This window comes from Geospiza fortis, unplaced genomic scaffold (genome assembly GCF_000277835.1).
Source record: "Geospiza fortis unplaced genomic scaffold, GeoFor_1.0 scaffold112, whole genome shotgun sequence".
Classification (NCBI taxonomy): domain Eukaryota; kingdom Metazoa; phylum Chordata; class Aves; order Passeriformes; family Thraupidae; genus Geospiza; species Geospiza fortis.
The window spans coordinates 21134211-21159210 of NW_005054298.1; the positions used below are offsets into that span (position 1 = coordinate 21134211).

A 25000-nucleotide genomic window follows, 5' to 3' on the forward strand; every position below is an offset into this window, starting at 1 on the left:
ATCTTCCATGGTCTTTTCTCAATGCATTCTTAATGGTTAACTCAGATTTTGTGCCAACATTTTCAATAACAACTCGATCTTTGTCTAATTCCCCCTCATCTATAGCCCATGTAATGGTGGGAGCAGGACGCCCTGTCACAGTAGCAGGAATTTTAATAGTCTGTCCAGCCATGACCTGAATGCCTGCTTTCACAGAAACATCCAGCTCAACAGTGGGAGGCTCTGTGGAAGAAAGAGAAACAGTTCAGTAGTTGGAGGGAGGGATTCAAAACCACCTTTTAAGCATCTGGACATATCTTAAAAATAATACAATCGCAATACCTTTAGGTTCTGCAACTGTTGCGGGTTCAGTTTCCCCAGGTGGTCCTTCGCCAGCCGCATTGAGTGCAGTAACACGGAGTTTATAGTCTGCACCTTCCCTCACCTCTCCAACAGTAAACTGCAGGACCTTAATGGGTTTTGCTGTGCAGCGTGACCACTCATTTACACCCATCAGTTGTTTGTACACATGGTAACCAGTGATATCTCCACCACCGTTATACACAGGAGGTTGCCATTCTAGCTCAATGGAAGTTGCACTTGTGTCAGCAATCCTTGGAATCGGGGGACCAGGTGGCACTATAAATAAATAAATAAACAAACAAATAAGTGTAAATAAAAGTTAAAGGCTATGAATCCTATCTTGTCAACTGTCTGCTATTAGCTTCTGCTAATCCACTTACTTATTGGGTCTTGCGCAGTTTTTGGATCTGATGGTGGACTAAATTTACCAGGGCCAGCTGCATTTTCAGCACACACTCTGAAGATGTAAGTTAAACCTTCCAACAGTCCTTCAACTCTTACTTCCAGAGCATTCACAAGGTTCCTGTTGACCCGAGCCCAATGAGTACTATTGATTTCACGTTTTTCAATCCAGTATCCTATGATAGGGCTGCCATTATCTTTTGGTTCATTCCACTTAACCAGCATACTGTTGCTAGTTACATCTTCCACATCAGGCTTATTAGGTGCATCTGGTGGAGCTGAAAAACAAAAAGGTGGTTTTGCCATCATTGCTGACTCTTCAGAGCTTACTCAAAGCTAAGAGAGCACTATGATATAAGAAACTACTAATTTTAATTCATAGTTTTTCTGCTCTCTTAGAACCTTTGATTCCTAAAGGTGATCAGCAAGCAAATTTGCAATGGCTCTCTTTTTTCATAAGAATACTAGTCTATGAAGCACAAAGATTGTCACTATTCAGATGTTAAGTGTTTTAAGGGTAAAGTTTTATGACAGTGATCATCATTCTTATGTGTTTACTATTGAAATTAGAGTATTTTTGATAGTTCTTTGTATTTCAATGGTTTAAAATGATGTGCAATAAGTATCACATAGCTCAAGTTTCTTCTGGGAAACATCTACACAGATAAAGCTGAGTATTCTAACAGTCTGTTAGAGTTTTACACCTTGTTTTCAGAAAATGTCGTTTTTCAAAATTAAAACTTACAGAAAGGATCTTTAGCTGTCATTGGTTTTGAAACACATGGTGGTCCTGCTCCAACTCTATTTTCAGCAAATACACGGAATAGATACTCTTTTCCTTCAATCAGTTTTGTTACATGGAATTTGCAATGCCTGAGTGTTGAACTGACAGTGACCCAGCCCATGTCAGCTTTTGTATTGTCTTTCTTTTCCAGTACATAGTTTAGGATTTCACTTCCACCATCATCAAGGGGAGGCTCCCACTTGCAAAGGACAGAATTTTTCCTCAAATCTTCAAATACAAAGTTGACTGGTGGCCCAGGTGTATCTGTTAGTAAACAAGAAAAATGATGAGTACTCAACTTGTGCACTTCTTACCTAATACTCAGAACAACTAAGTGTTTTGAGGACATTCTTTACATACCCAACACATTGACTTCACATGAGGCTTTTGCAACTCCATGATCATTTTCTACTTTAATTGTAAATGTGCCATGGTCTGCTCTAATGGAGTCACGAACTGATAGTATGGACTCTCCTTCCTTATGGTTGTCAACACTCATACGTTCTGGCAGTGAAAGCTGGAAAGGTTTCTCTTCTTCAGCTTCACCCTTCTTCTTTTTAGGTGCTGTTACTCTCTTTTTGATATCCTCTGGTCTGACAACTTCATCATTCCTCAGCCAAGTAATAGATGGATAGGGTGACCCTGAAATATGTGCCTCAAGTACGATCTCATCACCTCTCTTCACCTCAAGGCCAGACTGTAGGTTTGCAGCAAGGAAGACTTTTGGAGCCTCTGTAATAACAAAGAATGAGAAATGAAGCATAGAATCTTTCAACATGTCTCAGGATATATGGCAATTAATACAAATGATCTAATGAACAATTCATACCAATAGGATCCACAGCTTTCACAAAAGGAGTAATCCGAGAAGGCTCACTGATGCCAGCAGCATTCTCAGCACGAGCACGGAACTGATACTCCTTTCCTTCCTCAAGGCCTTTCACCGTGTAAGTTAGTAAGGGTACCAGACAGTCATTGCATCTCTCCCATCTCTCTTTGCCCTTAGCAAGCTTCTCTATTATATAGCCCATAATCTTGCTTCCTCCATCAAACAGGGGTGGTTTCCATGTAAGAGTTACTGATTTTGATGTTGGATTATGGACTTCAAGGTCGACAGGTGGATCTGGGGGCTCTGTGAAAGAGTAGATCAAAAGAGGGATCATATGAGAAAAGTGAGTATGAAGGTTTTATTTAAAATTCAATTTTTTAGATTATTTAATAGAAATACAAACTTACGTTTTGGGTCTTCTGCAATGATCGGGTTTCTTAGTTCAAGATAATCACCCCCTCCAATCTTATTGACAGCTTTAACACGGAAGTAATATTCACAATTTGGTATAAGATCTTTGACTTGCCATGAAAGCTTATTTTCACCAGACATGACTGGGATGTATGTTTTACGACCAGCTTCCCTGCGTTCCAGAACGTAATGCAAAATAGGAGTACCACCATCAAAGTCTGGAGGCTCCCAGGATACTTTGCAAGAATTCTTAGTTACTTCGCTTGCCTTGATGTCTTTACACTGTCCAGGTGGACCTGTTTTAAATAAGAATGAAACAATTAGTTAATTAAATAGATGTGAATGTGTATTCTTATAAATATGAAATTATATTTCATTTCTCTGCTTTGCAGAAAGCAAAGAACACAAATGTGGACTACAGAGCATCTATATGAATTTCTGCTCCCAAAGATGAAATATAGTCAGAATTCTTAAATATAAAAAATTTTTATATTTGGGCTTTGAACAGTCACTGAATAGTTAGAGCAACTTCAGGTAAAGTGCTTTTTCATGGGACTTCATAACATCAATCTACACGTGTCTGAGTTGAAGTGATTTTTCTGCCTGGCAGAAACCGTATCTTTCTAGCCCTGTCTTCTGTCAGCTGAGGGCCCAAGTGAAGATAAGCATATTTCTCAGAATGGAAGAACACAGTTACCTATGACTTTGACATTGACTGAGCCAGTTGTTGATGCCAGCTTGTTCTCCAGTGTGATAGTATAAACACCAGCATCAGCATGAACACTGTCTATCACTTCAAGCAATGCAGAGGTGTAGTCACTCTTCATGGTTGTTCTGTCACCAGCTTTCAACTCCTTGCCATCTTTGTGCCATGTTATAGTTGGGGATGGAACAGCTCTGAAGGGTATAGGAATACTTAGCTTCTGTCCTTTAACAACAACAATGTCACGAGTTTGCAGATCAATGGTTGGATTACCTGTAAAGGTAAGCATAATGTTATCAGAAAGTTGCCAAACACCATTCTGTTTTTTAGTTATGCAGATCTGACAAAAAAAAAAAAGAAAAAAAGAAAAAGGAATTTATTCTTACAGTCTGGGTCCTTGGCAACAACTTTTTCTGAGATGTCTGATGGCTCACTAGCTCCAACAGCATTGACAGCTCTGACTCTCAGCACATATTCTTTGTCTGGAACAACTCCCTCGTCCACTTTACATTTTAGATCTTTAATTGGACGAGAATTGATTCGCATCCATTTTTCTGTTCCTGCTTCACACATCTCAACATTGTATCCAATAATAGGACTTCCACCATTCTTCTCAGGAGGTTTCCAAGCAATGCAAATGTGCTTTCGGCCTGCATCTGTGACATGTAAATCCTGAGGAGGTGAAGGAGGGCCTGCAGAAATGGAGAAGTATGGTGTGATTTTCCTCCCAGAACAGTACACTGCTTCTAAAATTCACATACTGTATTATTCTACTTACTTGTTGGATCTTCAATATGAACGAGGTCAGTTGGTTCACTGGGATGACCACATCCAGCTTCATTTTCTGCACGGACCTGGAACTGTACATCTGTACCTTCAATGACATCTGTCACTCTGAAATTGCAATCTGGACCAGCTGTCTTCCCAGCTTTTACCCAGCGAGTAGCCAGCTTTTCTTTCTTTTCAATAACATATCTGAAGAGATTGGGAAAAATACTATGAGGCATTTGAAATAGGAAGACTTCAGACTTCTTCAAGAAAATACATTTTTTAAAAGAGATTAGACTAGTTTAGACAATGGAAAAGTAAAGAGAATAATGGATAGTAGATTCAATTAACTTTTCTTCACACTTTAGCCACCCAGTCCTAGTAGGTCTCAGCCCCTAATAGGGCTGACATCACTGACAGACCCAGGTCTGACTGTCAATTCTTGAACTTTGTTCTGTGTTTTAGAACTGAACTGAACTGTGTTCTCAGGTTGTAGAGAGCTGCAGAGGCAAAAGAACCTCCAAGCTATACTCGTATCTTTGCTAGTTTGGATCTCAGTGGTCAGTCCATTGAGAATATTTGTATTACTTGGCTGTCAAAATTCTGCTTAGGACAGGCTATGGCAAAGTAATGCAAATTGAGTGACTTCTGTTTCTTCAGGCAGATCTCTCTAGTTGTTTGTTGGTTTAAGACGTGCTTTTTGTGACTGGGAAGGAGTAAAACAGTCTGTTTGAAAAGTGTTATAAACAAGAAAATGATCTGAAAAGACTAATTTTAGCTGAATGTATACAGTCTGAATGACAAAGGCAGAAGGAAAATATGAGCATACTATGTGCTAGATGATTTTAAGTGGCTATTATTCTGCAGGAACTGGAGAGTATGGTCACATTTTTTTTTTTGTAGCTCCTAATTATTATATGGTGTTTTGAGGATGTTGACACACATTCACTGTTCAGGCACATCAGGTATTTTATTTGCATCATTTCTACATTTTAAAATCCAGCCCTTCATTGCTTCTCTTAAATCCATCCACGTATTTTTAATATAAAATGTTTCAATTTAAAATGTAAATATTTTGAGAGAAACATCTTCACTTGTTAAAAGATATTTAACTACAGGAGCCTATGTAAACTTAAAATGACCTTACCTTTGAATTGGTCTGCCACCATCATTCTTAGGTGGCTCCCACTTCAAATCAACATGGCCTTTTTTCACTTCAACTATTGTAAGGGCATATGGAGGCCCAGGTGTTGCTAAGGTAAAAAAAAAAAAGGCACATGTTAGAAGACTATGAATTCATGACATATGAACTAGTGATCACTCAGTAAGCAAATCAAAACTTACTGAAAGTATCTTTAGCAAGCACTGAGTCTTCAATTTCACAGTAGTCACTCTGTCCAATGGCATTTTCAGCAGCCACACGGAACACATAGAGTGAGCCTTCAGTCAGTGGGCTTACTGTGTACTTGGTATCCTTCACTGTCGTATCAACTGTCTGCCAGCCCTTCCGCCTTACATCTCTTTTCTCAACAATGTAGTTGGTAATTGGGGAACCTCCATCTTTTTCTGGTACTGTCCATTTAAGATCTGCTGTATTTTTAGTAATATTAATAACTTCAAGCCATCGGGGTGGTGAAGGAGGATCTGCAAAATAGGAAAAGAAAAAATAAACCAGAATGTTGCAATTCCCACAAAAGATCTTGGAAGACAGGGAATACTCCAAAACTATTAAAACTTTGTATTTCCTGAACTGAAGCAGGGCAGACTTCAGTATTTCATAAGCCTTCCAAGAGTTAATTTAGTACCTACAAAGACAGACAGACATGGGGCTTTTTAGAAGTCAGAGACTGCATTTGCAGTAGCAGTCCGTTCTGAAACAGTACTCACAGAGCCTCTCCTTGCACAGCACAGGGTCACTGGGCTCACTGGGCTCACTCTCGCCAGCCTTGTTCACAGCTCTCACACGGAATGAATATTCTTGTTTCTCCATAAGATCTTTGAGGAAGTGTTCAGTTGTTGGAACTCCTTCAGCCACTCTCACCCATTCGTCTGTTCCAGTCTTTAACAGCTCAATGACGTACGATTCAATTTTTGCCCCTCCATCATGTTCTGGCTTTGTCCAGTTCAGGGTAAGGAATGTCTTGCCAATATCTTTCACAGTTGGCTTTCCAGGAGGCCATGGTGGATCTAGACAAGAGTCCAGTATTAAATATGTCATTGATAACAATTTTTAATGTTATTGTTGCTAAATTAAACCATTAAAAAATGTGTTGTACCAATTGGATCTTTCACTAAGATTGGCTCTGTTTCCCGGCTTGGTTTTCCAGGTCCTGCAAGATTCTCTGCCAAGACACGGAACTTATACTTCTTCTTATTTGTAAGACCTTTAACTCTGGAAATTAAAATTAAATTTGATTAAACCAAACCTAGGCATTGATTAATTTCTAAAACATCATTCTCTCCACTATTTATACCACAGATAACTTGGAAAATCTGAAAATACCCAAATTACAGCTAATGATGTCAACACATTGTCAACACTAAAATGGCTGAATGAATGTTTTGAGAACCATCTTGGACTTTTGCATGTTCCATGGTTTTTAGTTAATGAGAGTATCAGGAGAAAAAAACCCTAAGGATTTTGGTAAATTGGTACTTAAGATGACCATGTCCCTGCTATGTTAGAATATCTGATGGAATTGTTAAGCACAGGAATTATTGAGCATAACACTTAAAAGAAAATAAATTCTTCTGTAAAGATTCACCTCATTAAAACTAATTTAAAAAGCAAGCTACCGGAGGTAGTTGGATCAAAACTTATAGAAACTAGGAAAAAAATAAAAACAAAGTAAAACTTATTTTAAAAGCTACTGTTAAATTTTTATGTCTCTGTGATAAATTTCACCCTAAAGTGACTATAGTCTTACTTGAATGTTGTATCTTTCACTGGCATTTTGTTGCATTTTATCCATTTATCCTGCTCAGGATCATATCTTTCAACCCAGTAGCCAGTTATGGGGCTGCCACCATCTTCATCTGGTTCATTCCATGTTAAAGTGACTGAATCTTTAGTGACCTCTGTGGGCTTGAGACCTGTTGGAGGGCCTGGCGGATCTGTATAAATTAATTAAAAAAAAAAACAAACGAAAACCGAAACCATTAGTCAGGGTTTTTTTTTCCTTCCTGTTAAAATACTGTAATAATTTATCATTAATTTAATTAACTAACCAAATGAATATTTGGCAATGATGGGGCTACACTGTGCTGGCTCCCCAACACCATACATGTTTTCAGCACTGACTCGAAACACATATTCTTTATGAGGAGTTAAATTGGTAGCTCTGAATTTTGTATCTTTAATAGTTGATGACAACTTGTCCCATATTTCGCTGTCTGTAGCTCTTTTCTCAAGGACGTAGTTGGTAATTTTAGAACCCCCATCATCTCGTGGAGGATTCCAGGTTAGAAGGCAGGACTCGTTTGTGATTTCTGTTACATCAAATGCAGCTGGTGGACCAGGTTTATCTGTAGAGGACAAGATGTGAATGTTAATTTTCTGCTTGCATACCTTGCTACATTACTAATGATTTATATAAATAACATAAAGTACATGCATACCGAGAACATTAACTTCAACAACAGCGGTAGCACGTCCACTGGAATTTACAGCTTCTATGATATAGGTTCCACTGTCACTCCTCTTGCTGTCTGTAATAGTGACTGTAGAATGATTAGGTTGGCTTTCAATGGTGATTCTGTTGTCAGGTCTCAATATTTTGTCAGCCTTGGTCCAAGTAACCTGGGGCTCAGGCTTTCCAGTTACTTTAGCTGGCAGCTCAATTTTAGTTCCAGCTTTCACAGTAAGTCCAGCAAGAAGCTTCACATCTAAGAAAATTTCTGGAGCCTCTGATTTGGGAGAGAATGAAAATGTTGTTAGAGAAACAGTATTTCAGAGACTGGTAAAAATAAAGCAGCTATGGCAATTTAGCAGGTGAAGTAGTTACCTTTTGCATCAATGGCCTGAATATCATCAGTTGGCTTACTTGGCCTACTTGCCCCCATTCTGTTCAAAGCCTTAACCCGATAAGCATACCACTCTCCTTCCTGGAGCTTTGTTACTTTCATTCTGTCAAAAAAAAAAAAAAAAAAAAAATTAAAATATTTAGAGTGGTGACAATGGCACAATTAATTAAGAGGATTTATCTACTGGTCAATTTACTTACTTTGTTTCAATAACAGGCTCCCCACATATCTCCCACTTGTCTGTGCCACGTTGGGATTTTTCCACCAGATAACCCTTAATGCGTGCACCACCATCATATTTGGGAGGCTCCCATGTTAGGAAGATTCCTTTTGATGTTGGATTTCTCCACTTAACATTTTCTGGTGGGTCAGGCACCGCTATTAAAAATTAAAAACATATGGGGTCTTAGAAACCAGTCTAAGGAAGATATATTATTCTTATATCTTACTTTGAAGAAAATCAACAAAATTTCAAATATGCTTACTTGCTGGTATTGACATATTTACAGGTTCATCAATATATGCAGGTTCTCCAGGGCCACATTTATTGCATGCAAAAACTCTAAATAAATATTCTTTCCCTTGGACAAGGTCAGGTACAGTGAATTCTTGGTCAACAATATGATCCGTAACCTAAAGAGAAGAAAGGTTCCAATGTGTTTTTAAAATTCATTTCCAAAGAGTGATTACAAAAATAAGACATAAAACTCAGTAGCACATGTGAAAATAATATAGAAATTCAAATGAGAAAGAATTAACTTACTTTGCTCCACGTTTTCCGGCTTACTTCACGTTTTTCAATTATATAGCCAGTGACTGGACTTCCACCATCATCTTCTGGAGGTTCCCATGCGAGCTGCACTGTACTCTTGAGTACTTCTAAAACGTTGAGCTCTCTCGGTGCACTTGGACAAGCTAGAAGTCACAGACATTGTATTATTTTGTAATTGGTGTTTGATAGATGATCTCTATGTAATGTATCTACCAGAAGACTTAGTCTTGGTAATTCATTCCTCTTTAAACTGAAAAGTTACATATTGAAAACTAGAAAAGAGTTTTTTTGAGGAGGGATTTCTAGTTTTTAGTTATATTTTAATATTCTTGGTTGGATGGTGTAAGATTATACATTATTAACCTAATTAGATTTTAACAAGACAAATGTGGAATGTTACTGCTAAAACATATACATGTCCACTTACCAATGACATTAACATTAATTTCTCCTGTAACAGATGACACAGGGTTTTCTAATGTCAAGAAATAAATTCCCTTGTCTGGGCGCTCACTCGGAGTAATTACGAGTTCTGCAAAGGAGGCAGTGGTCTTCATTTTTACACGATCACCCTCTTCTAAGACTTGGTCACCAAAATACCAGGTGGCAGTTGGCACAGGGTACCCAGTGATGGGAACACGGATCTTGATTGGCTCTGGTACAATAACTTCCAGCCCATCCTTAAATGCACTTAGGTCCATTGTAGGTTCAACTGAAAGGAATGGAAAGAGGATTCAATAAATTATCTTGAGATTTTTTTTTTTAGGGATCTTCTCTGCACTTTCCACAAAGGTATGTCAGGAGACAAAAGGTCATGCCTTGCTCCTCAGGCAACCTAACAGGCCTCTATCTCATAGTACAGATAATTATCTGCAAAATTTATAATGGAGGAGAAGTAGCTCATGAACTCAAATGCCCAAGGTGTACTGGTTATCTGGTGAAAAATACACGTATTACCCACAAGATGCACTGTTTAAACAATCAGATAAGGCACATTAATTGTGTGCCTTATCTAATTGTTTAAACAAAATGGCATGTGGCTTACCAAAAGCATCATCTGCAGTTAATGGCCCAATAGCCTCTGCTGGGTCAGACACACCAGCTGCATTTTCTGCTGAGACTCTGTAGTAATAACTGGATCCTTGTTTCAATCCAGTGACCTAAAAACACACAAACAATTATTTACTACCTCATATTAAAAATTATCTGCACATTTTACCTGCTGATGAAGAGAACATTGTACCTTAAAAGTAAGAGCAGGTACTAGTTTTGGGTTACAACGAATCCACTTGTCTGTTCCTTCCTCTTGCCTTTCAATAATATAGCCTAAGATTGGACTTCCTCCATCTTCGAGAGGGGGTTCCCACGTGAGCTGAACTGATGACTTAGTTTGATCTGAATGCTCAAGGTTAATGGGAGGACTTGGTCTCTCTGAAAAAAAAAAAAAAGAGACAAATAAATTAATGCAACTGATAAAGCAGCATGGTTCTGCAAATTAAGTGTTTCTATCTAACAGTATGGTTTTTAAAGCCTTTGCATAGCTTTTTCTAAACTGATTTTTTTTAAATTGAGGTTGCATCCTTACTTCAGAGAAAAAAAATATTTGCAGTTCTTACTAAACCAAGTGGTAGCAAGGTATTCCTGCTATGTTTGAAGGACAAAAGTAGGGAATAGGGAAAATATAACTGTACACAGTATTTGCAGCACACATGTTTGTCAGTTGAACTTTCCTGCACACATGGTATCCAAAATACTCCTGTCTCATAATGCAATCATAATTATACATACTTTGCATACTCACCAATTGGATCCATGATTTTTACTGCACGTGTAGCAGGACTTGGTTTGCCAACTCCAACCATGTTTTGAGCTCTTACTCTGAAGAAATACTCTTCATTTTCCACAACATCAGTCAGGACAGCTGACAGTTCATCAGCTCCTGTGGTCATAGCTGGCTCCCATCTGATGGTAGCTCTGTTACGCAGCTCAATAACGTAGCCAGTAATCGGGGATCCTCCATCATCCTCAGGTGGTTCCCAGCTAAGTGTGGCTCCAAACCTGTTCACATCACTAACTTCTACATTTTGAGGTGGACCAGGAACATCTGCATTTTATTTTAGAAGGAAAAAGGAAAACCAAGACATGTAGGTTTTTCCTATTGTTAGAATTTGTACTGTTTTTTCTACACAAACATCAAACACTGAGTTTTTTGTAACTTCTGCTCACCAAATTTGCTCTTAGCTTCCACAGGTGTGTCTGTTTCCACTGGCTCACCAGTGCCCACTCTGTTGCGTGCACTGACACGGAAGAGGTACTCAACTCCTCCTTTCTGAAGTCCAGTAACAGTGTATTCACAATTTTCAGCACGATCTGTGGCCACAATCCAGGTCTTACGCTTGATATCACGTCTTTCAACGACATAGCCTATGATTTTACTTCCACCATCACTTTCTGGTTCTTGCCATGCGAGACCAACTTCACCATCGTAAGTTTCAGTGACTTCCAAGTTTCTCACTGGACCTGGAACATCTATTAAAGATATGACAATACTTCAGGGCATTGTATCAATTTTCTCCCCTCTGGCTAGAGAAGAGGAGTTTGAGGGGAGACCTCAATATGATCTACAGCTTTCCCATGAGGGGAAGCAGAGGGTTTCTCCCTCAATAAAGGCTTTTTTACTCTGTGAAATATGGTAAGCAAAGTTTAATAATACAAGTACTTACCAATGACCTCTACATTGATGAATGCTTCTGCCTGGCCATGTTTGTTTCGAAGCACAATCCTGTACCTTCCCTTATCTGATTTCTTTGCTTCATAAATTTTGAAGGTAGTGCAGTCAGTTGTTGTATCAACAGTTGTTGTGGGCAGACTTTCTCCTGCTTTAAACCATTCAGCTTCTGCTCTTGGGTAGGCATCATATGGGACAGTCATAGTTAAAGGTTTCCCAACATCAACCACAAGGTTTTGATCACCAGTCTTGATTTTAGGTGCAGCTAAGAAAGATGAATGTGAAAAGTTCAGTACTTGCATATATATGTGTACAAAAATTGATATACTTGTGCAGTCAGCAAAGAAGCTAACACAGAAAAGTAAAAGGAGCGTAAACTCTAAGGAAATCCCTCATGTACTCATAGAATAACTCCAGAGAAAGAAATACAGGCTGGTTGGAATCTACTGTGTCCTCCTATAAAATCAGGAAAGAAGGAGTTGCTGGTTGAGAACTATTTTAACTATTCTGTAAAATAGACAAATCAGGAATTATATGTCTAATATGACTTAAATGAGTAGGCCAAATAATTTTCATTGTTTTTAGTGACTTAATTAAAAGCTTACACTTCCTTTAATCTTAAATCTTGCTTTTGGCAAATACACATTGAAAAGCGATGGGTTTTCCTCAACAGCTGGATCAGCGTGGTATAACAAAAAAGGTTTATTGCTTAAATTCATATTCACATAGTTTAACAGACTTGTTAAACAATCCTCAAATAGTTTAACACTTTTCTCAGGTTGACTGTGTATTCGTTTTAGTTCAACCCCTTGAAAGAGCAAGAATCAGTTTAGTTAGAAACTAAGTTCACGAATCTAAGATTCTATAAAAGGAGCACAAAACAAGCAACTTACCAGCTAGTTCAAGCTTAGCTCTAGCTTCCTTGTCTTTGGCGATAAATCTGTATTCCCCTTGGTCACGGGGCTTTATGTCACACACCTGCAGCCTGTGGACCTTTCCTTCACTCATCATCTGATGTTTGTCACCTTGGATGATAATCATGTTGTTCCTCAACCACTTGACCTCTACACCATCTTTGTTCAATTCAGCCATGAAGATGACATCTGCACCCGGAGCTTCATAAATATCTTGTGGTGGTCGAATAATCTCAACAGGGATTTCTGAAATAAATGTTGATTTATTCAGTATTATTTTTGATTGTTTCTACTATTATCAAATAATGTTGAAATAAATCCCATCCAATTTTACACATACCTTCAACAAAAAGCCTTGCCCTAGATCTCCTGTCATCCACTCCACAGGAATATTCACACTCATCATCTAGTCTACAGTCTTTTATGATTAACCTGTGCAGATTTCCATCTTTTTCAAACTGGTATCTTTATGGAGGAGAAAAATAGGCAGTATTTTAGTTTCCAGACAAAGCAATAAAGTAAAACAAGCATGTTTAGCACATGAAGAAGCATAATAAAATGTACATACTTTTTGCCCTCTTTGATTTCTCTTCCATTTCTGTACCATTTTACACTGACTTTCTCTTTGGAAAGCTGGCATGTAAAGACAGCATCATCAAATTCAGTGACAGTCTGGTCCTGAAGATGTTCAGTGAAATCTGCTGGTGCTTCTGTGATGAGAAGCTCTGCAACTGATTTGTCTTGTCCAGCAGTAACAGTATATTCGCCTTCATCTACAAACCCACAGTCTTTAATGATCAATGAGTGCTTGAATTTGTCAATTTTGTACAAAACACGCCTGTCAAATGTGATCTCTTCTCCATTCTTTGTCCATTTGAGAGTTGCATTAAGGCGATTGACTTTGCACCAGAATGTGACAGTTTTCTTTTCCATGGTCTCAATGTCTTCAAGGGGCTCAACAATTCTGAGATCCTCCTCTGTTATGACAATAAAGCAAACATTTTTACAACCTCATATAAAATGGAATGTAAATGATGAAACAATTTTAATGTAGTGCAAGTTATTTACCTAATACTTTTAAGGCAGCAGAGCTTTTAACGTGTTCACCTCTCTGGTTTGTCAGTGAGATGGTATAGGTAGCTTGATCTTTCAACTCTGCGTCTCTGATTCTGAGAGTGTAGACAACACCCTTCTGAACAATAATGTACTTTGCACTATCAAATATTGCCTCATCATTTTTGTACCACTTCTCTTTGGCACCTTCTTTATTGACTTCACAGTTGAAGATAATTTCTTGACACTCAGTAACTTCTTGGTCCTTAAGAGGAGTTATAATCTTGAGTTTTTCTGAAATTGAGAAAACAGAAGAAATAGGACATCATGTAGTATAAAGAATGCAACAAAACAACCTACACATTGATGAAATAAAACTTACCAATCACTGCTAAGTGTGCTGTAGCTTTAGCTTCACCAACCATGACAGTATACATTCCTGTATCTCCTAGAACAGATTCTTTAACCACAAGTGTTCTCTTTTTGCCATCTGAAATGATGTCGTACTTATCACCAGGCTCCAGGACTGTGTCACCCCTTAGCCACTGTACTGTAATGGCTTCTTTGGATACTGAACAGACAAATTCAGCTTTTTCTCCTTCAAGAACCTCAAGGTTTTGTGGTCTGGTAAGAAATTCTGCTGCAAGTTCTGAAAGAAAACATTTTTGTAGAGATATATATATATTATTTTTTACTTGTGAATGCAATAAACCAAGTTGTGTATTATTACTGATTTTCAAATGTTTTAATTTTTTTTCCAGGATATAAGCCCACCAAAGAAGTACTCTTACCATGTACAGTAAGTTTTCCTGTTGTACTAGAGCTTGGGAGCTTGCAAGTATATTTGGCAGCATCTTCAGGATGAGCATTATGTATAACAAGAATTCTCTTTCTACCATCAGAAATGTGTTCAAATCTGCCACCATCAGGCACCTCTTCATCTCCTTTAAGCCAAATAACTTCAGCATTAGGCTTTGAAACTTCACAGATCAATTTTACAGTGTCATTTTCATTTACTTCAAGATCAGGAAGATTTTTTGTGAAAACAGCCTCTTCCTCTGCAAAAGGAATTTTGAAAGATGATTAAAGCCTGCCATAACCCCCCCTCACTCTCACATCTTTATTTTTCACATATTATATTTCACTGTGTTTACCTATCACTGTAAGCAGGCCGGAAGTTCGAGCTGTTTTTGCTTCACAGGAATATTCAGCTTCATCATCAAAGACACATTTACTGATGACAAGAATGTGTTCTGCACCTTTAGAAATTATGTCATACTTTTTGCCTTTTCTAATTTCCATGCCATCTTTAAACCACTTCACCTGTTCCAGAACAAATTAACATGGTTTAAACACACCCATCACAAATTTCAGTGTGTTCTTTTATAGCAATATATCAAAGTGTTCCCCTCTAGCTGAAGGAGTTACTGAGATTAAAAAGTGTCACTACAGACCTTGACATTTGGACGAGAAATTTCACATTCAAACCGAGCAGATTCTTTTTCTTTAACCTCAAGGTCAGTCAGGGGTTTAAGGAAGTCGACACGAATAGCTGTAAGAGAATAGAAAATTTTTAAATTTCTAGTAGAGGGAAGTTACGCTAGAGAAGTAAAAAATTGCCAACATTGATATTACTCCCAGTCATAGACACTTGTACATTGCCTTTTCAGCACCCAGACATTTTGTAGAAAACTGTGAATTACTCACGCTCCACATTGAGAAAACACGATGTCTTAAAATCCTTAGCATCACAGGCATATGTTTTTGCATCATCCAGTGTGCAACCGCGGATGATGAGTTTTCTGACCCTCCCTTCAGAAATGATATCATACTTCTTCGATTTGTGAATTTCTTCTCCATTTTTGAACCATTTAACTTTTGCATTTTCCCTGGAGACTTCACATTCCAGTACTGCAGTGGCTTCCTCTTCAACAGTCTGGTCCTCAAGTGGTTTAGTAAATTCAACTGGGGGTTCTAAATGAAACAGATACATTTTTGATAGCAAATATCTAAACTACAGGCAGTCTTCTGCTTGCATAGAACTATCCTATGCTGTTTACTAATTTTCCTTGACAAAAAGGCTCTTGGATGTCCCTACTGAAGGTTTCTTAAAACAGTTTTTATTTTTAATACACAGACATTTTTTGTTAATTCAGGGTAATTTCCTCATTTTTAGCCTACTGTAAGATTAGACTGGATGATATCCTTGTCCTTGGGGTTTTTAATTAAAAATCATCACAAGGCCTTGCAACTCAATTTCTTTAGCTGAACCATACCCATGTAATCTCAGAGACTCTAAACTCACACTGTGAGCTTAGAGAATGCTTAGGGTTTTTTTTTTCAGTTTTTCCTTGAATTACTGGATCAGTGCGTGCAGTTCTTTTCCTTCTGAAAGATAACACAGCCTGCAAGCAGTACAAGTGGGTGTACAGATAATGTTATCTTATCCCTTGACTGATGGAGCAGTTATACTCTGACAGGTTTCTGGATATTCAAAAGAACAGAAAAAGCCACTGGAAGCCACAAAGGCTGGTATTTGTGGGTCCTCTTGAGGCCAATTGAATGTTTAAGACTGCAGCAAAGCCCTGGAAGTCCTAATGAACTGGTTTATCTCCCAGATTTGACCCATTTCCAATGTTCTCCCTTGTTCAGCTCTTCTGTGAAGAGATTTTATGTAGGTTGATTTTTCAATCAGGGAAGTTATCTACCAGTTGAATACTGTATATACAATCCCACTCTTTGATAAAATAACGTGTATTTATCAAAGTTTCCTATTCCAGGATGAATCATAAATGGAACATTAATGTTGATTATGGTTTAACTAAAATGACTGACTTACCTTTCACAAAAAGATTTGCTTGAGTTCTGAAATCTTTTGCTGTCAGTGATACCTCTCCTGCATCTGTTAACTTGACGTCTCTGAGAATAAGTGTGTGAACTCTCCCTTCAGCACGGGTCACAACCTTACAAAATACATAAAAACCCCACTGTGAACATCTGCAACAAGTATTTAAGAAATATTTCATGAAACAGAATGCTATTTATGATTTGTGGAGTTTGGTTGTCCACTTTCTTGTGAAGTTTTTACAACTTCCTTTTGTACATAGCATTACTGCTGGCTACATGTAAAGGAAAAACATTTTCAACTACGAAGAGGTTTGGCAGCCCCCACATACACTTCTCTGGAAATGCCAATTTATCTATTTATTATTAAAATTTGGTAAACCTTTCTGCCTAAAATACTAGTTTCTGTGATTAACTATTGCAGAAACTACTTTGCAATCACAGTAAACAAAAAAATCACTTCAATGAATAAAGGCTATAAATGTTCAGCTGAATGGCAGCCACAGAGGTAATAAAATCGTTTGAATTAGCAAATACCTAAAATGAAACTTGTAAAATTCGATTGATTCTTAAAGACAGTTGTAAATGTATTTCAAGAGGCTATTTTGAATGGGTAGAAAGTGATACATTGAGTAAATATATGGTTTACTCTCAATTTCATCCTGATAAAGTTTCAACTGTTCAAATGACACTTTTGACTGTATATGTAAGCTACATGAAATCTGATTTTTTTTTCATGTAATTAAAATGATAGCTCAGGCAGAAAAGACCAAAATAATGTTCCATTATACAGAATTATACCAAACATATAATATTTTTCTTGCCAGGCAATCATAACTACCAATCCACTGCACTGATCAATAGCTTTTCACATTTTTATTCTGAAACTCAAAGTAATTATCTTTGTTTATGTGTCCTTAAATAGGATCCCTTGTTACAATGATCTGTTTTGATATTGCTACATTCTTTTTTAAAAAATTAAATATTTATTTATGCAAATTTCTTAAAGCTCAGAAAGATCTAGCAAAACCTGAAAAAAATACGTTAAAAATTGTATCTAAAAGAAATAGCAATCTGTACCAAAGTATTATTAGCAGCTTTATTACAGGTTCAGAAACTTCGTTAGGTCATGCAATGCCTTGAAAGTTTACTTTGTCTTAAGTTTCCAACTTTTATTTGAATTTGCATTACTTTTTTAGGCCTAGTATGCGAAAAAGAAGTCTTACAACCAGTAATATCTGTTTCCATTTCTTAATCTAGTAATTTATGTTTCTTTATTTGTTTCCCCTATCATTAACTTTAAACATTAAATTGACTGCATTCCAGGCTGCTCACATCTCAGAGTTAAGAGCCAGCACTTGATGAAGGGTTAAAAATAGCTAGTGAGAAGTGCTTGACAAGCAAATCTGCCCAGAGAGTTATCTGGAGAGCCAGAACAAATGCCTGAAATGGAATTTGAATCCTCTTAATCCCCTTATATGTTGAATTGGACTGCAACTCAGCATTCAGGAGAAAAAAAGGCTTTTCCTGATAGCACCTTTCAAAATTCTCTCACTGTAACCACAGGTAACCTGAGCAAAAATTATTCAGTATCCTTGTGGCTGAGTCTCCAACAGAATCAGGTACAAAATCACTGTTGGAATGATTGGTATTTTGGAACCTTTGTTTCCCTTTGTATGATAAATAATTGCAGCATTCCAGAATACTGGAACTTCTGGGAAAAACTGTTGTATCTGATTTAGGGACAATTTAGCATTTGACACAGCAGTACTAAAATAGTGCTGTGCCTTAGTACTTCAGCTGGGAGAGAATAAATAAGAAACAAAGCAGGGGAAGAGACTTGAAAGACAAGAAGGAGGAGTAAACATGAGAAAAAGTAAAGTTTAGTTTTTTTACCTGATCACTGGGCTCCAGTTTCTTTCCTTTCAGGAACCATTCTACTGGGATTCCCTCATAAGAGAGTTCGCAATCGAAGGTTGCTGATTCCCCAGCTGTCACTGTTACATCCTTGAGGGGTCTCAGCAAGCCAATTACTCGAGCTTGGTAAGGAGAAGACATAATTTTTAGATTAGTCACTTCTACCCAAGAGAGAGCTGCTGCCCTTATGTACTAATCTCCATGGTGGCTTCCCTCAAGAGAGCCAGACATCGCAATGCTGCTCTTTAAATTCCCGAAATAGAAGAGGCCACCCTGGGTTCTTAGGGGAGGGTTGGTCACCTACAATTTCCTATTTGCAGAGTGTGTTTCTTTAAATTGAACAAGGTCAGCAGGAAAGTTGCTCTGCATCTGTCTCCTTGCCAAGCCTTGCATGCCTGTTGCTAGATAAGGCATGTGTTTCCAAAATAGCGAGGGCCAGGATTGGAGTGGGAAACAAGTGGTCTTCAACCATGTAGTCTGTCCCTGTCCATCAAGCTCTTAACCCTATCCCCAGATGTCACTGTTATCCTATCCTTTCCAGCTAACGTGACACTTAGATGCAGCACAGCCTTTGCTTGCAATATTTGATTTCATAACAGCATGTATTATGCCAGACTATTAAGCAACCTTCAAGGCCATCTCCTTAATTTTATTTCTCCTATGTGAATAAATGATATATAAGGTTAAAAACACATAGGACATTCCTTAACAAAAAAAAATTAAGACAACCTGAGTAACTAATCCCTCAGCTGCTGTTTTGGAAAGGATTGCTGTGGGTTCAATACAGTATAAAAATTTGCCAGCCATTCCAAAGATGCAGTGGGTACCATGTTTTCACTTAATTAATAAATTAATTACAGTTTAAAAGACACTCACGTTTCACTCGAAGGTGGGCACCAGACTTGGCATTTGCTGCTTGAAAATCTACTCCACCAGCTTGATCTAAGCGTACATTGTACAGTGTAAGGAAGTGCTTTTTCCCTTCCTCCTTGATTTCACATTCCTGCAAAAACAGAATTGAAATAGTTTTTTCAGTATCTCTTTTGTACTACTCACCAAAAGAGCCCCTCCTTCTCATACCATGAATCTGTTTTCTTCTACTCCATTCACAACTCTTGGGCCCATGTGAAATATACCCCATAAACATTCATTCATAGGTCTTTCCTTTCAAACTCTCTTAATACAGTTGGAAATTTAGGGGAAGAGGCAACACATTTCTGTGCTGACTTAGTAGCAAATATATAAATATATATGTAGATCAGTCAGAGGCCTAGTTCCCCCATGGGAACTAGAAATTGCTCAGCTTGTGCTGTGATCTTCCCTTGAGAAGTCTGTTCCTTCTTTTATTGAGACAGTGATTTTCATGACACTTCCAATCTTTCTGTATTCACATTTATGCCATTACATAGAAGCCAGATTATTGCCAACTGTGATTGTATTTTTCTTTATTTTCCAGATCTTTCCAACAAGGAGTTTATAATATTTGATTAAGCTCTATACCATTATACTCCAATTTTAGCTGTCACAGAAATGCAAAAGAGTTTGGAAATGTTATCTACATCTATTTAAACCAAATATAACTCAAAACCCACAGGAAAAAACATGAAAATTGTGTTTAAGTGAATTCCTCAAGGTCTTTGCACTTTGGATACATGATTGTTAGGTATTGTTAGCAACACAGAATGTACCATTTTATGTAAAAATCATTTATTATTTAGCTATTTTGGATTACATTTGTACTACATTTAAAACATTATTAATTAAAAAACCCACTATTTGTAAAATAGTGACTCTTCCTGAAAGCAGGAAATCAAATTTAGTTTCTGCAGTCACCTTCCCTCATACTCCACTTCCCTGCAAAGTGTTGAGACACACATAAAAAACATAATGAAATATTTGCTTACAGCTGATTCAGTCAGAGGTTCTCCTTTTAGCTTCCAATTGCCATGGACACCTTCCTCAGAGATTTCAATATCAAAACGGGCAGTCTCTGTCTCAATCACCTCCACACTGTATAGTGGTCGCACAATCTCAATATCCCGGTCTGGAGAAGAAAAACACAATTGACTCCCTCAGTTTCTAGCAGATCCCAAAAGACTTCTACCAAGCAGCCCATTAAAATAGCCATACCTTCAATGTCAAGCTTAGCAGAGGTTTGGTCAGTACCACAGTCACAAGTGTACTGTCCAATGTCTTTCTTCAAAGCTTTCTTGAGAATAAGGATTCTCTTTTTGCCGTCAGCCTTAATAACAACATTCTTTGATGCAGTAATTGGCTTGCCATCCTTCATCCATTTCACTGGGGCATCTGCTTTGCTGATTTCACATTGTAAGATTACTTCATCTTTCTCCACAGCAGTGTAATCCTGCAGCTTCCCAGTGAAATAAGGGTCTCCCTCTGCAAGCAAAAGTTAAGATATATTTCAGTCTGAAGTTTTAGTCTCCTAGAAAGAACAACTCATTTCTACCATAAAATATATTTCCTGTTTATATCCCACAAGAAGGATTATAGTCCTTTTTCACAGTTCTGTTACAAAAAAGAAAACAATAAATTATTCAGGGAATTACTAATATTACTGACAACATTCTTTTGATGCTCTAGGAGTTTTAGAGCACTGCTTTAAGTATGTACTTACTAACTTTGCAACTTTGCAATGTTGCATGAAACTTTAAAGTTATTGTAATCATCCTTCGTGAATAGGTAAATGGAGACTCAAGGAAGAAAAAAAAAGGTTAGATTTTCAAAATCATAATTTAGATTTAGGCCAACCCCAAGACCTTCTGATTACTGATTTTTATTAATAAAACTCTTCTGATAATATACATCAGGTAAATTTTTTGGGGTATTCTTACCAAGAACAGTGAGTTTAGCTTCTGAGGATTTGCCCATAGCTTCCACTTTTATCTGAGAAGTATCATCAATAGTAAGATCTTTGATTGTGAGTGTATGGAATTTGCCATCATCTGTCATTGAAACCACTTTGCTGGTATGTAATCGTTGGTCATTCTTGAACCAGACCACAGTGATATTTTCATGGGAGAGTTCCACAGTGAACTCTGCAGTTTCTCGCTCCTTCTTTGTTACATCCTTGAGAGGAGTGATGAATTTCAGGCGGATACCTATAACAACAAAACGTGTCATAATGTTATCAATAGAAACTATGCAAGTATATGATGCAAAACTTCCCTAGAAAGACAAAGTCTAACAAACCTTCAATAATTAGCTTGGCACTTGTCCTTTTATCCTCAGCTTCAAATGTGTATTTTACTTCATCCTCAAAGGCAACAGATTTAATAATCAGAGCATGCTTTGTTCCGTCTGAAATGATTTCAAATCTTTCATCAGGAGTGATCTCTTCTGTTCCTTTCAACCAGCGGAAAGTCTTGGGCTCTCTGGATACTTCACATTCAAACTTAGCTTCATCCTTCTCAAAGACCTTCACATCACTTAGCGGAGTGATGAAGATAAGAGGCAGTTCTGAAATCAAAGAAGAGCTTTTTCACATCAGTTCATACAGTGCTTTCTGACACTAGATTTGTTCTGATGCCCTGAAATACACATGGAAATGTTGGCCAAGTGCAGACTGTACCTTTCACTTTCAGATTCGCAGCACTTTTAGCATTGGCAGCTTGGAAAGACACTTCTCCAGTCATATCAAGTTTGCAGTTATGAAGGACAAGAATATGCTTCTTCCCATCTTCAATGATTTCACAGTCCTGGTGATAAAGAAACACACACATCCCACCACAAATATTAATATTCTAAGAAACCACTAAGAAAACACTATTATTAATCATGTTTTTCTACTGGAAATGATGGTCTAAAAATAAAGAAGAATTCTTACAGGTGAAGGTGTTAGGGTTTCTCCTTTTAGCTTCCATACAGGATGGACATCAGGCTCAGAAATTTCAATTTCAAAGCGTGCTGTTTCACCAACAAATACTTCCACTCCATACAGGGGGCGCTCCACTTTAATTAAGCGAGCTAAAAAAAAATAAATCAAAAGTTTGCATCTGTTTACTCACAAATTGTATAGCATAGAAATGTAATATTGGAAAGCACCTTAAGTCTCTCCCTAGTCTACAGCCTCCTTCTATGTCTGAAAATGTAGTTATTTCTGGAAAGAATATTTTTCCTAATAATTTAGCCAGATGCCTGTTATAGTGAACAAAACTGTTTTTATTTCCTGACGGTAACTGGACAGAGAGAGTAACTGTCTCCAGTTAAATCTAGATATTTCAGCCATTCATCATAACAGCATGCTTTTCACAGGTACATGTTTGGTCTTGCTTTCTGGAGAGTGTCTGTCTGTCTACACTGGCTTACAAAGGTTTTGCTATTTTCCCTTAGTGCAGACACGATTACTTACACTCCACGCTGATATTGGCACTTGTCTTGTCGGTTCCACAGTCACACTCATAAACACCTTTGTCACTCTCTGCAGCTTTCTTGATCTTCAGGATACGGCGCAAGCCATCCGTTTTTATGGAAATTCTGTTGGAAGCTATTAGTTCTTCACCATCTTTGTACCATTTTACTGGCACATCTTTGCTAAGTTCACACTCCAGAGTAATATCATCTTTCTCTACGGCACTGTAGTCTTGTAATTTGACAGTGAAATATGGATCGGCCTCTACAAATGTCATAGTGGATAAGATATATTAGTTATACAAATATACTAAAATGTCAATATTTTGTCACTTGCTACTTATAAAAAGGGTTAATATTTATTCTATAGCAGATTTTAAATTATTTTTGTAATTACCTAAGACTTTCAGGTTGGCTTGTGTGTTCAAGTCCTTGACTACGGCCTTTATTTCTGAGATATCATCAAGCGTTACTTCTCTCATTTCTAGTTTATGAACTTTGCCTTCTGAAGTAATCAAAACTGTTCTGCTTGTGTGAAGTCTCTTGTCATTTTTGAACCATTTCACAGGCATGTCTTCATGAGAAAGCTCAAACTGAAAGTGGGCTGTTTCCCCCTCTTTCACTGTTTGATCCTGCAGAGGTGATATGAACTTCAGCCTCACACCTGTAATGCAGACACATAAATACAATCAGAAAAAAGGCTAATGTAGTCCTGAAAAATATATTCTTTATATATTTTTTGTTGTTGTTTTGTTCATGAGAAAATACTTGCCTTCCACAAACAGTCTTGCTGTGCTCTTTTTGCCATCAACTTCAGCAGTGTATTCTCCCTCATCATCAAACTGTGAATCATTGATAACAAGAATGTGCTTCTTTCCATCTGCAATGATGTCAAATTTTTCTCCAACCTTGATTATATCAGTGCCCTTAGACCATATAACATTGGCCTCTCTGGTAAGGACACATTCAAACCTTGCTTGGCGCTTCTCAGGAACAGTGACATCTTTCAGGGGCACAGCAAAGTCCAATTCGATTTCTGGAAGCAAAAGACAACACAGCATTTGTAACGAGCTCCATGTGAACTCTGTCTAAGCTGGTGTCACACCCTGCGGGAAATTGTACCTTTTACTGTCAGGATGGCCGTAGTGACAGCGTTCAGGGCCTGGTAAAGGACTTCGCCAGCTTGCTCTAACTTGACTTTGTGTAAGGTTAGGAAACGTTTTCCTCCTTCAGCTTTGATTTCACACGTCTGGAGAGATGACAGACTTGGTTAAATACAAATACCAACATAATGCAAATGCCTGGCTTCTATGTGCTTTCAATAAAGCGATTTTCATAAACATTGTATATACAGTAAAGAACCAGGTAGGAAGAATGAAATTGCTTTTCAAGGAAAGTTAATACTTTGACTCAATAATTAAAATATGGAATACATTTCTTCAGCATTCCACAGAATTCTTCAGAATGTCAGAATCATTCCCACAATGCATGTAGGATATTTCTATTATTGCTTGAATTATGTGCTGTAATACCTTAAGAAAATGAAGGCCTTCAAAACTTAGCTTTTATAAAATATAATCCTTACTTAGAGAATCAGTTTTTTTGAATCATATATTCTGGACTGAGTGACAATGACAAGTCTTAACATAAAGATAAGATTCAAGGAAATTGTTCACAGTATTTAATTTAAATAAATTGTGTTTTAAAACTCAAGGATGCTTACAGGCGAAGGTCTCAGGACTTCTCCTTTCAGCTTCCATTCACCAGGAATATCATCTTCAGATATTTCTGTATCAAAGCTTGCTGTTTCCTTCTCATAAACTGTAACATCCTCCAATGGCTTCAGAAGCTCAACTTCACGTTCTACAATGCACAAATAAACACATGTATTATTAGATCAAGTTTTGATAGAGCTTTAATAATAATTCAGGTTACCTTTAATGTTTTATTTAGATGTTTTTCAACACTGGCCTACAAGATGATTAAATATAATCCAAATAAAAGCTTCCTTACCACCAAGGGTCAGTTTAGCTGGGTATCTGCGACCTTCAACTTCCACTGCATATTCTCCAATATCAGCAGGACCAGCATTCTTGATTTTCAGGAAAATTTTATTTCCTTCTTTCAAGTTTTCTTTCTTGT

General features: G+C 37.5%; 1 protein-coding gene across 1 annotated transcript in view; it reads right to left on the reverse strand.

The window, feature by feature from the left end:
• The window catches only part of TTN (titin), a 238349-nt gene that overhangs the window by 72883 nt on the left and 140466 nt on the right, over positions 1 to 25000 (reverse strand). The window contains 52 exon segments of the mRNA XM_031058521.1: position 1; positions 4 to 222; positions 322 to 618; positions 723 to 1022; positions 1490 to 1792; positions 1889 to 2260; positions 2358 to 2660; positions 2765 to 3064; positions 3466 to 3744; positions 3858 to 4163; positions 4250 to 4446; positions 5387 to 5492; positions 5584 to 5883; positions 6127 to 6426; positions 6516 to 6631; positions 7167 to 7353; positions 7468 to 7764; positions 7858 to 8145; positions 8244 to 8365; positions 8463 to 8640; positions 8748 to 8895; positions 9026 to 9177; positions 9462 to 9746; positions 10080 to 10194; positions 10278 to 10465; positions 10836 to 11138; positions 11261 to 11563; positions 11758 to 12027; positions 12656 to 12922; positions 13017 to 13141; positions 13245 to 13653; positions 13745 to 14023; positions 14112 to 14378; positions 14521 to 14787; positions 14884 to 15052; positions 15184 to 15281; positions 15437 to 15703; positions 16569 to 16692; positions 18470 to 18612; positions 19367 to 19493; positions 20395 to 20534; positions 20621 to 20887; positions 21343 to 21609; positions 21701 to 21967; positions 22080 to 22206; positions 22335 to 22474; positions 22860 to 23123; positions 23256 to 23522; positions 23631 to 23894; positions 23981 to 24107; positions 24582 to 24721; positions 24872 to 25000. The exon segment at position 1 is cut by the window's left edge and continues 56 nt beyond it; the exon segment at positions 24872 to 25000 is cut by the window's right edge and continues 35 nt beyond it. Coding sequence (XP_030914381.1) covers position 1; positions 4 to 222; positions 322 to 618; positions 723 to 1022; positions 1490 to 1792; positions 1889 to 2260; positions 2358 to 2660; positions 2765 to 3064; positions 3466 to 3744; positions 3858 to 4163; positions 4250 to 4446; positions 5387 to 5492; positions 5584 to 5883; positions 6127 to 6426; positions 6516 to 6631; positions 7167 to 7353; positions 7468 to 7764; positions 7858 to 8145; positions 8244 to 8365; positions 8463 to 8640; positions 8748 to 8895; positions 9026 to 9177; positions 9462 to 9746; positions 10080 to 10194; positions 10278 to 10465; positions 10836 to 11138; positions 11261 to 11563; positions 11758 to 12027; positions 12656 to 12922; positions 13017 to 13141; positions 13245 to 13653; positions 13745 to 14023; positions 14112 to 14378; positions 14521 to 14787; positions 14884 to 15052; positions 15184 to 15281; positions 15437 to 15703; positions 16569 to 16692; positions 18470 to 18612; positions 19367 to 19493; positions 20395 to 20534; positions 20621 to 20887; positions 21343 to 21609; positions 21701 to 21967; positions 22080 to 22206; positions 22335 to 22474; positions 22860 to 23123; positions 23256 to 23522; positions 23631 to 23894; positions 23981 to 24107; positions 24582 to 24721; positions 24872 to 25000 — 11476 coding nt within the window.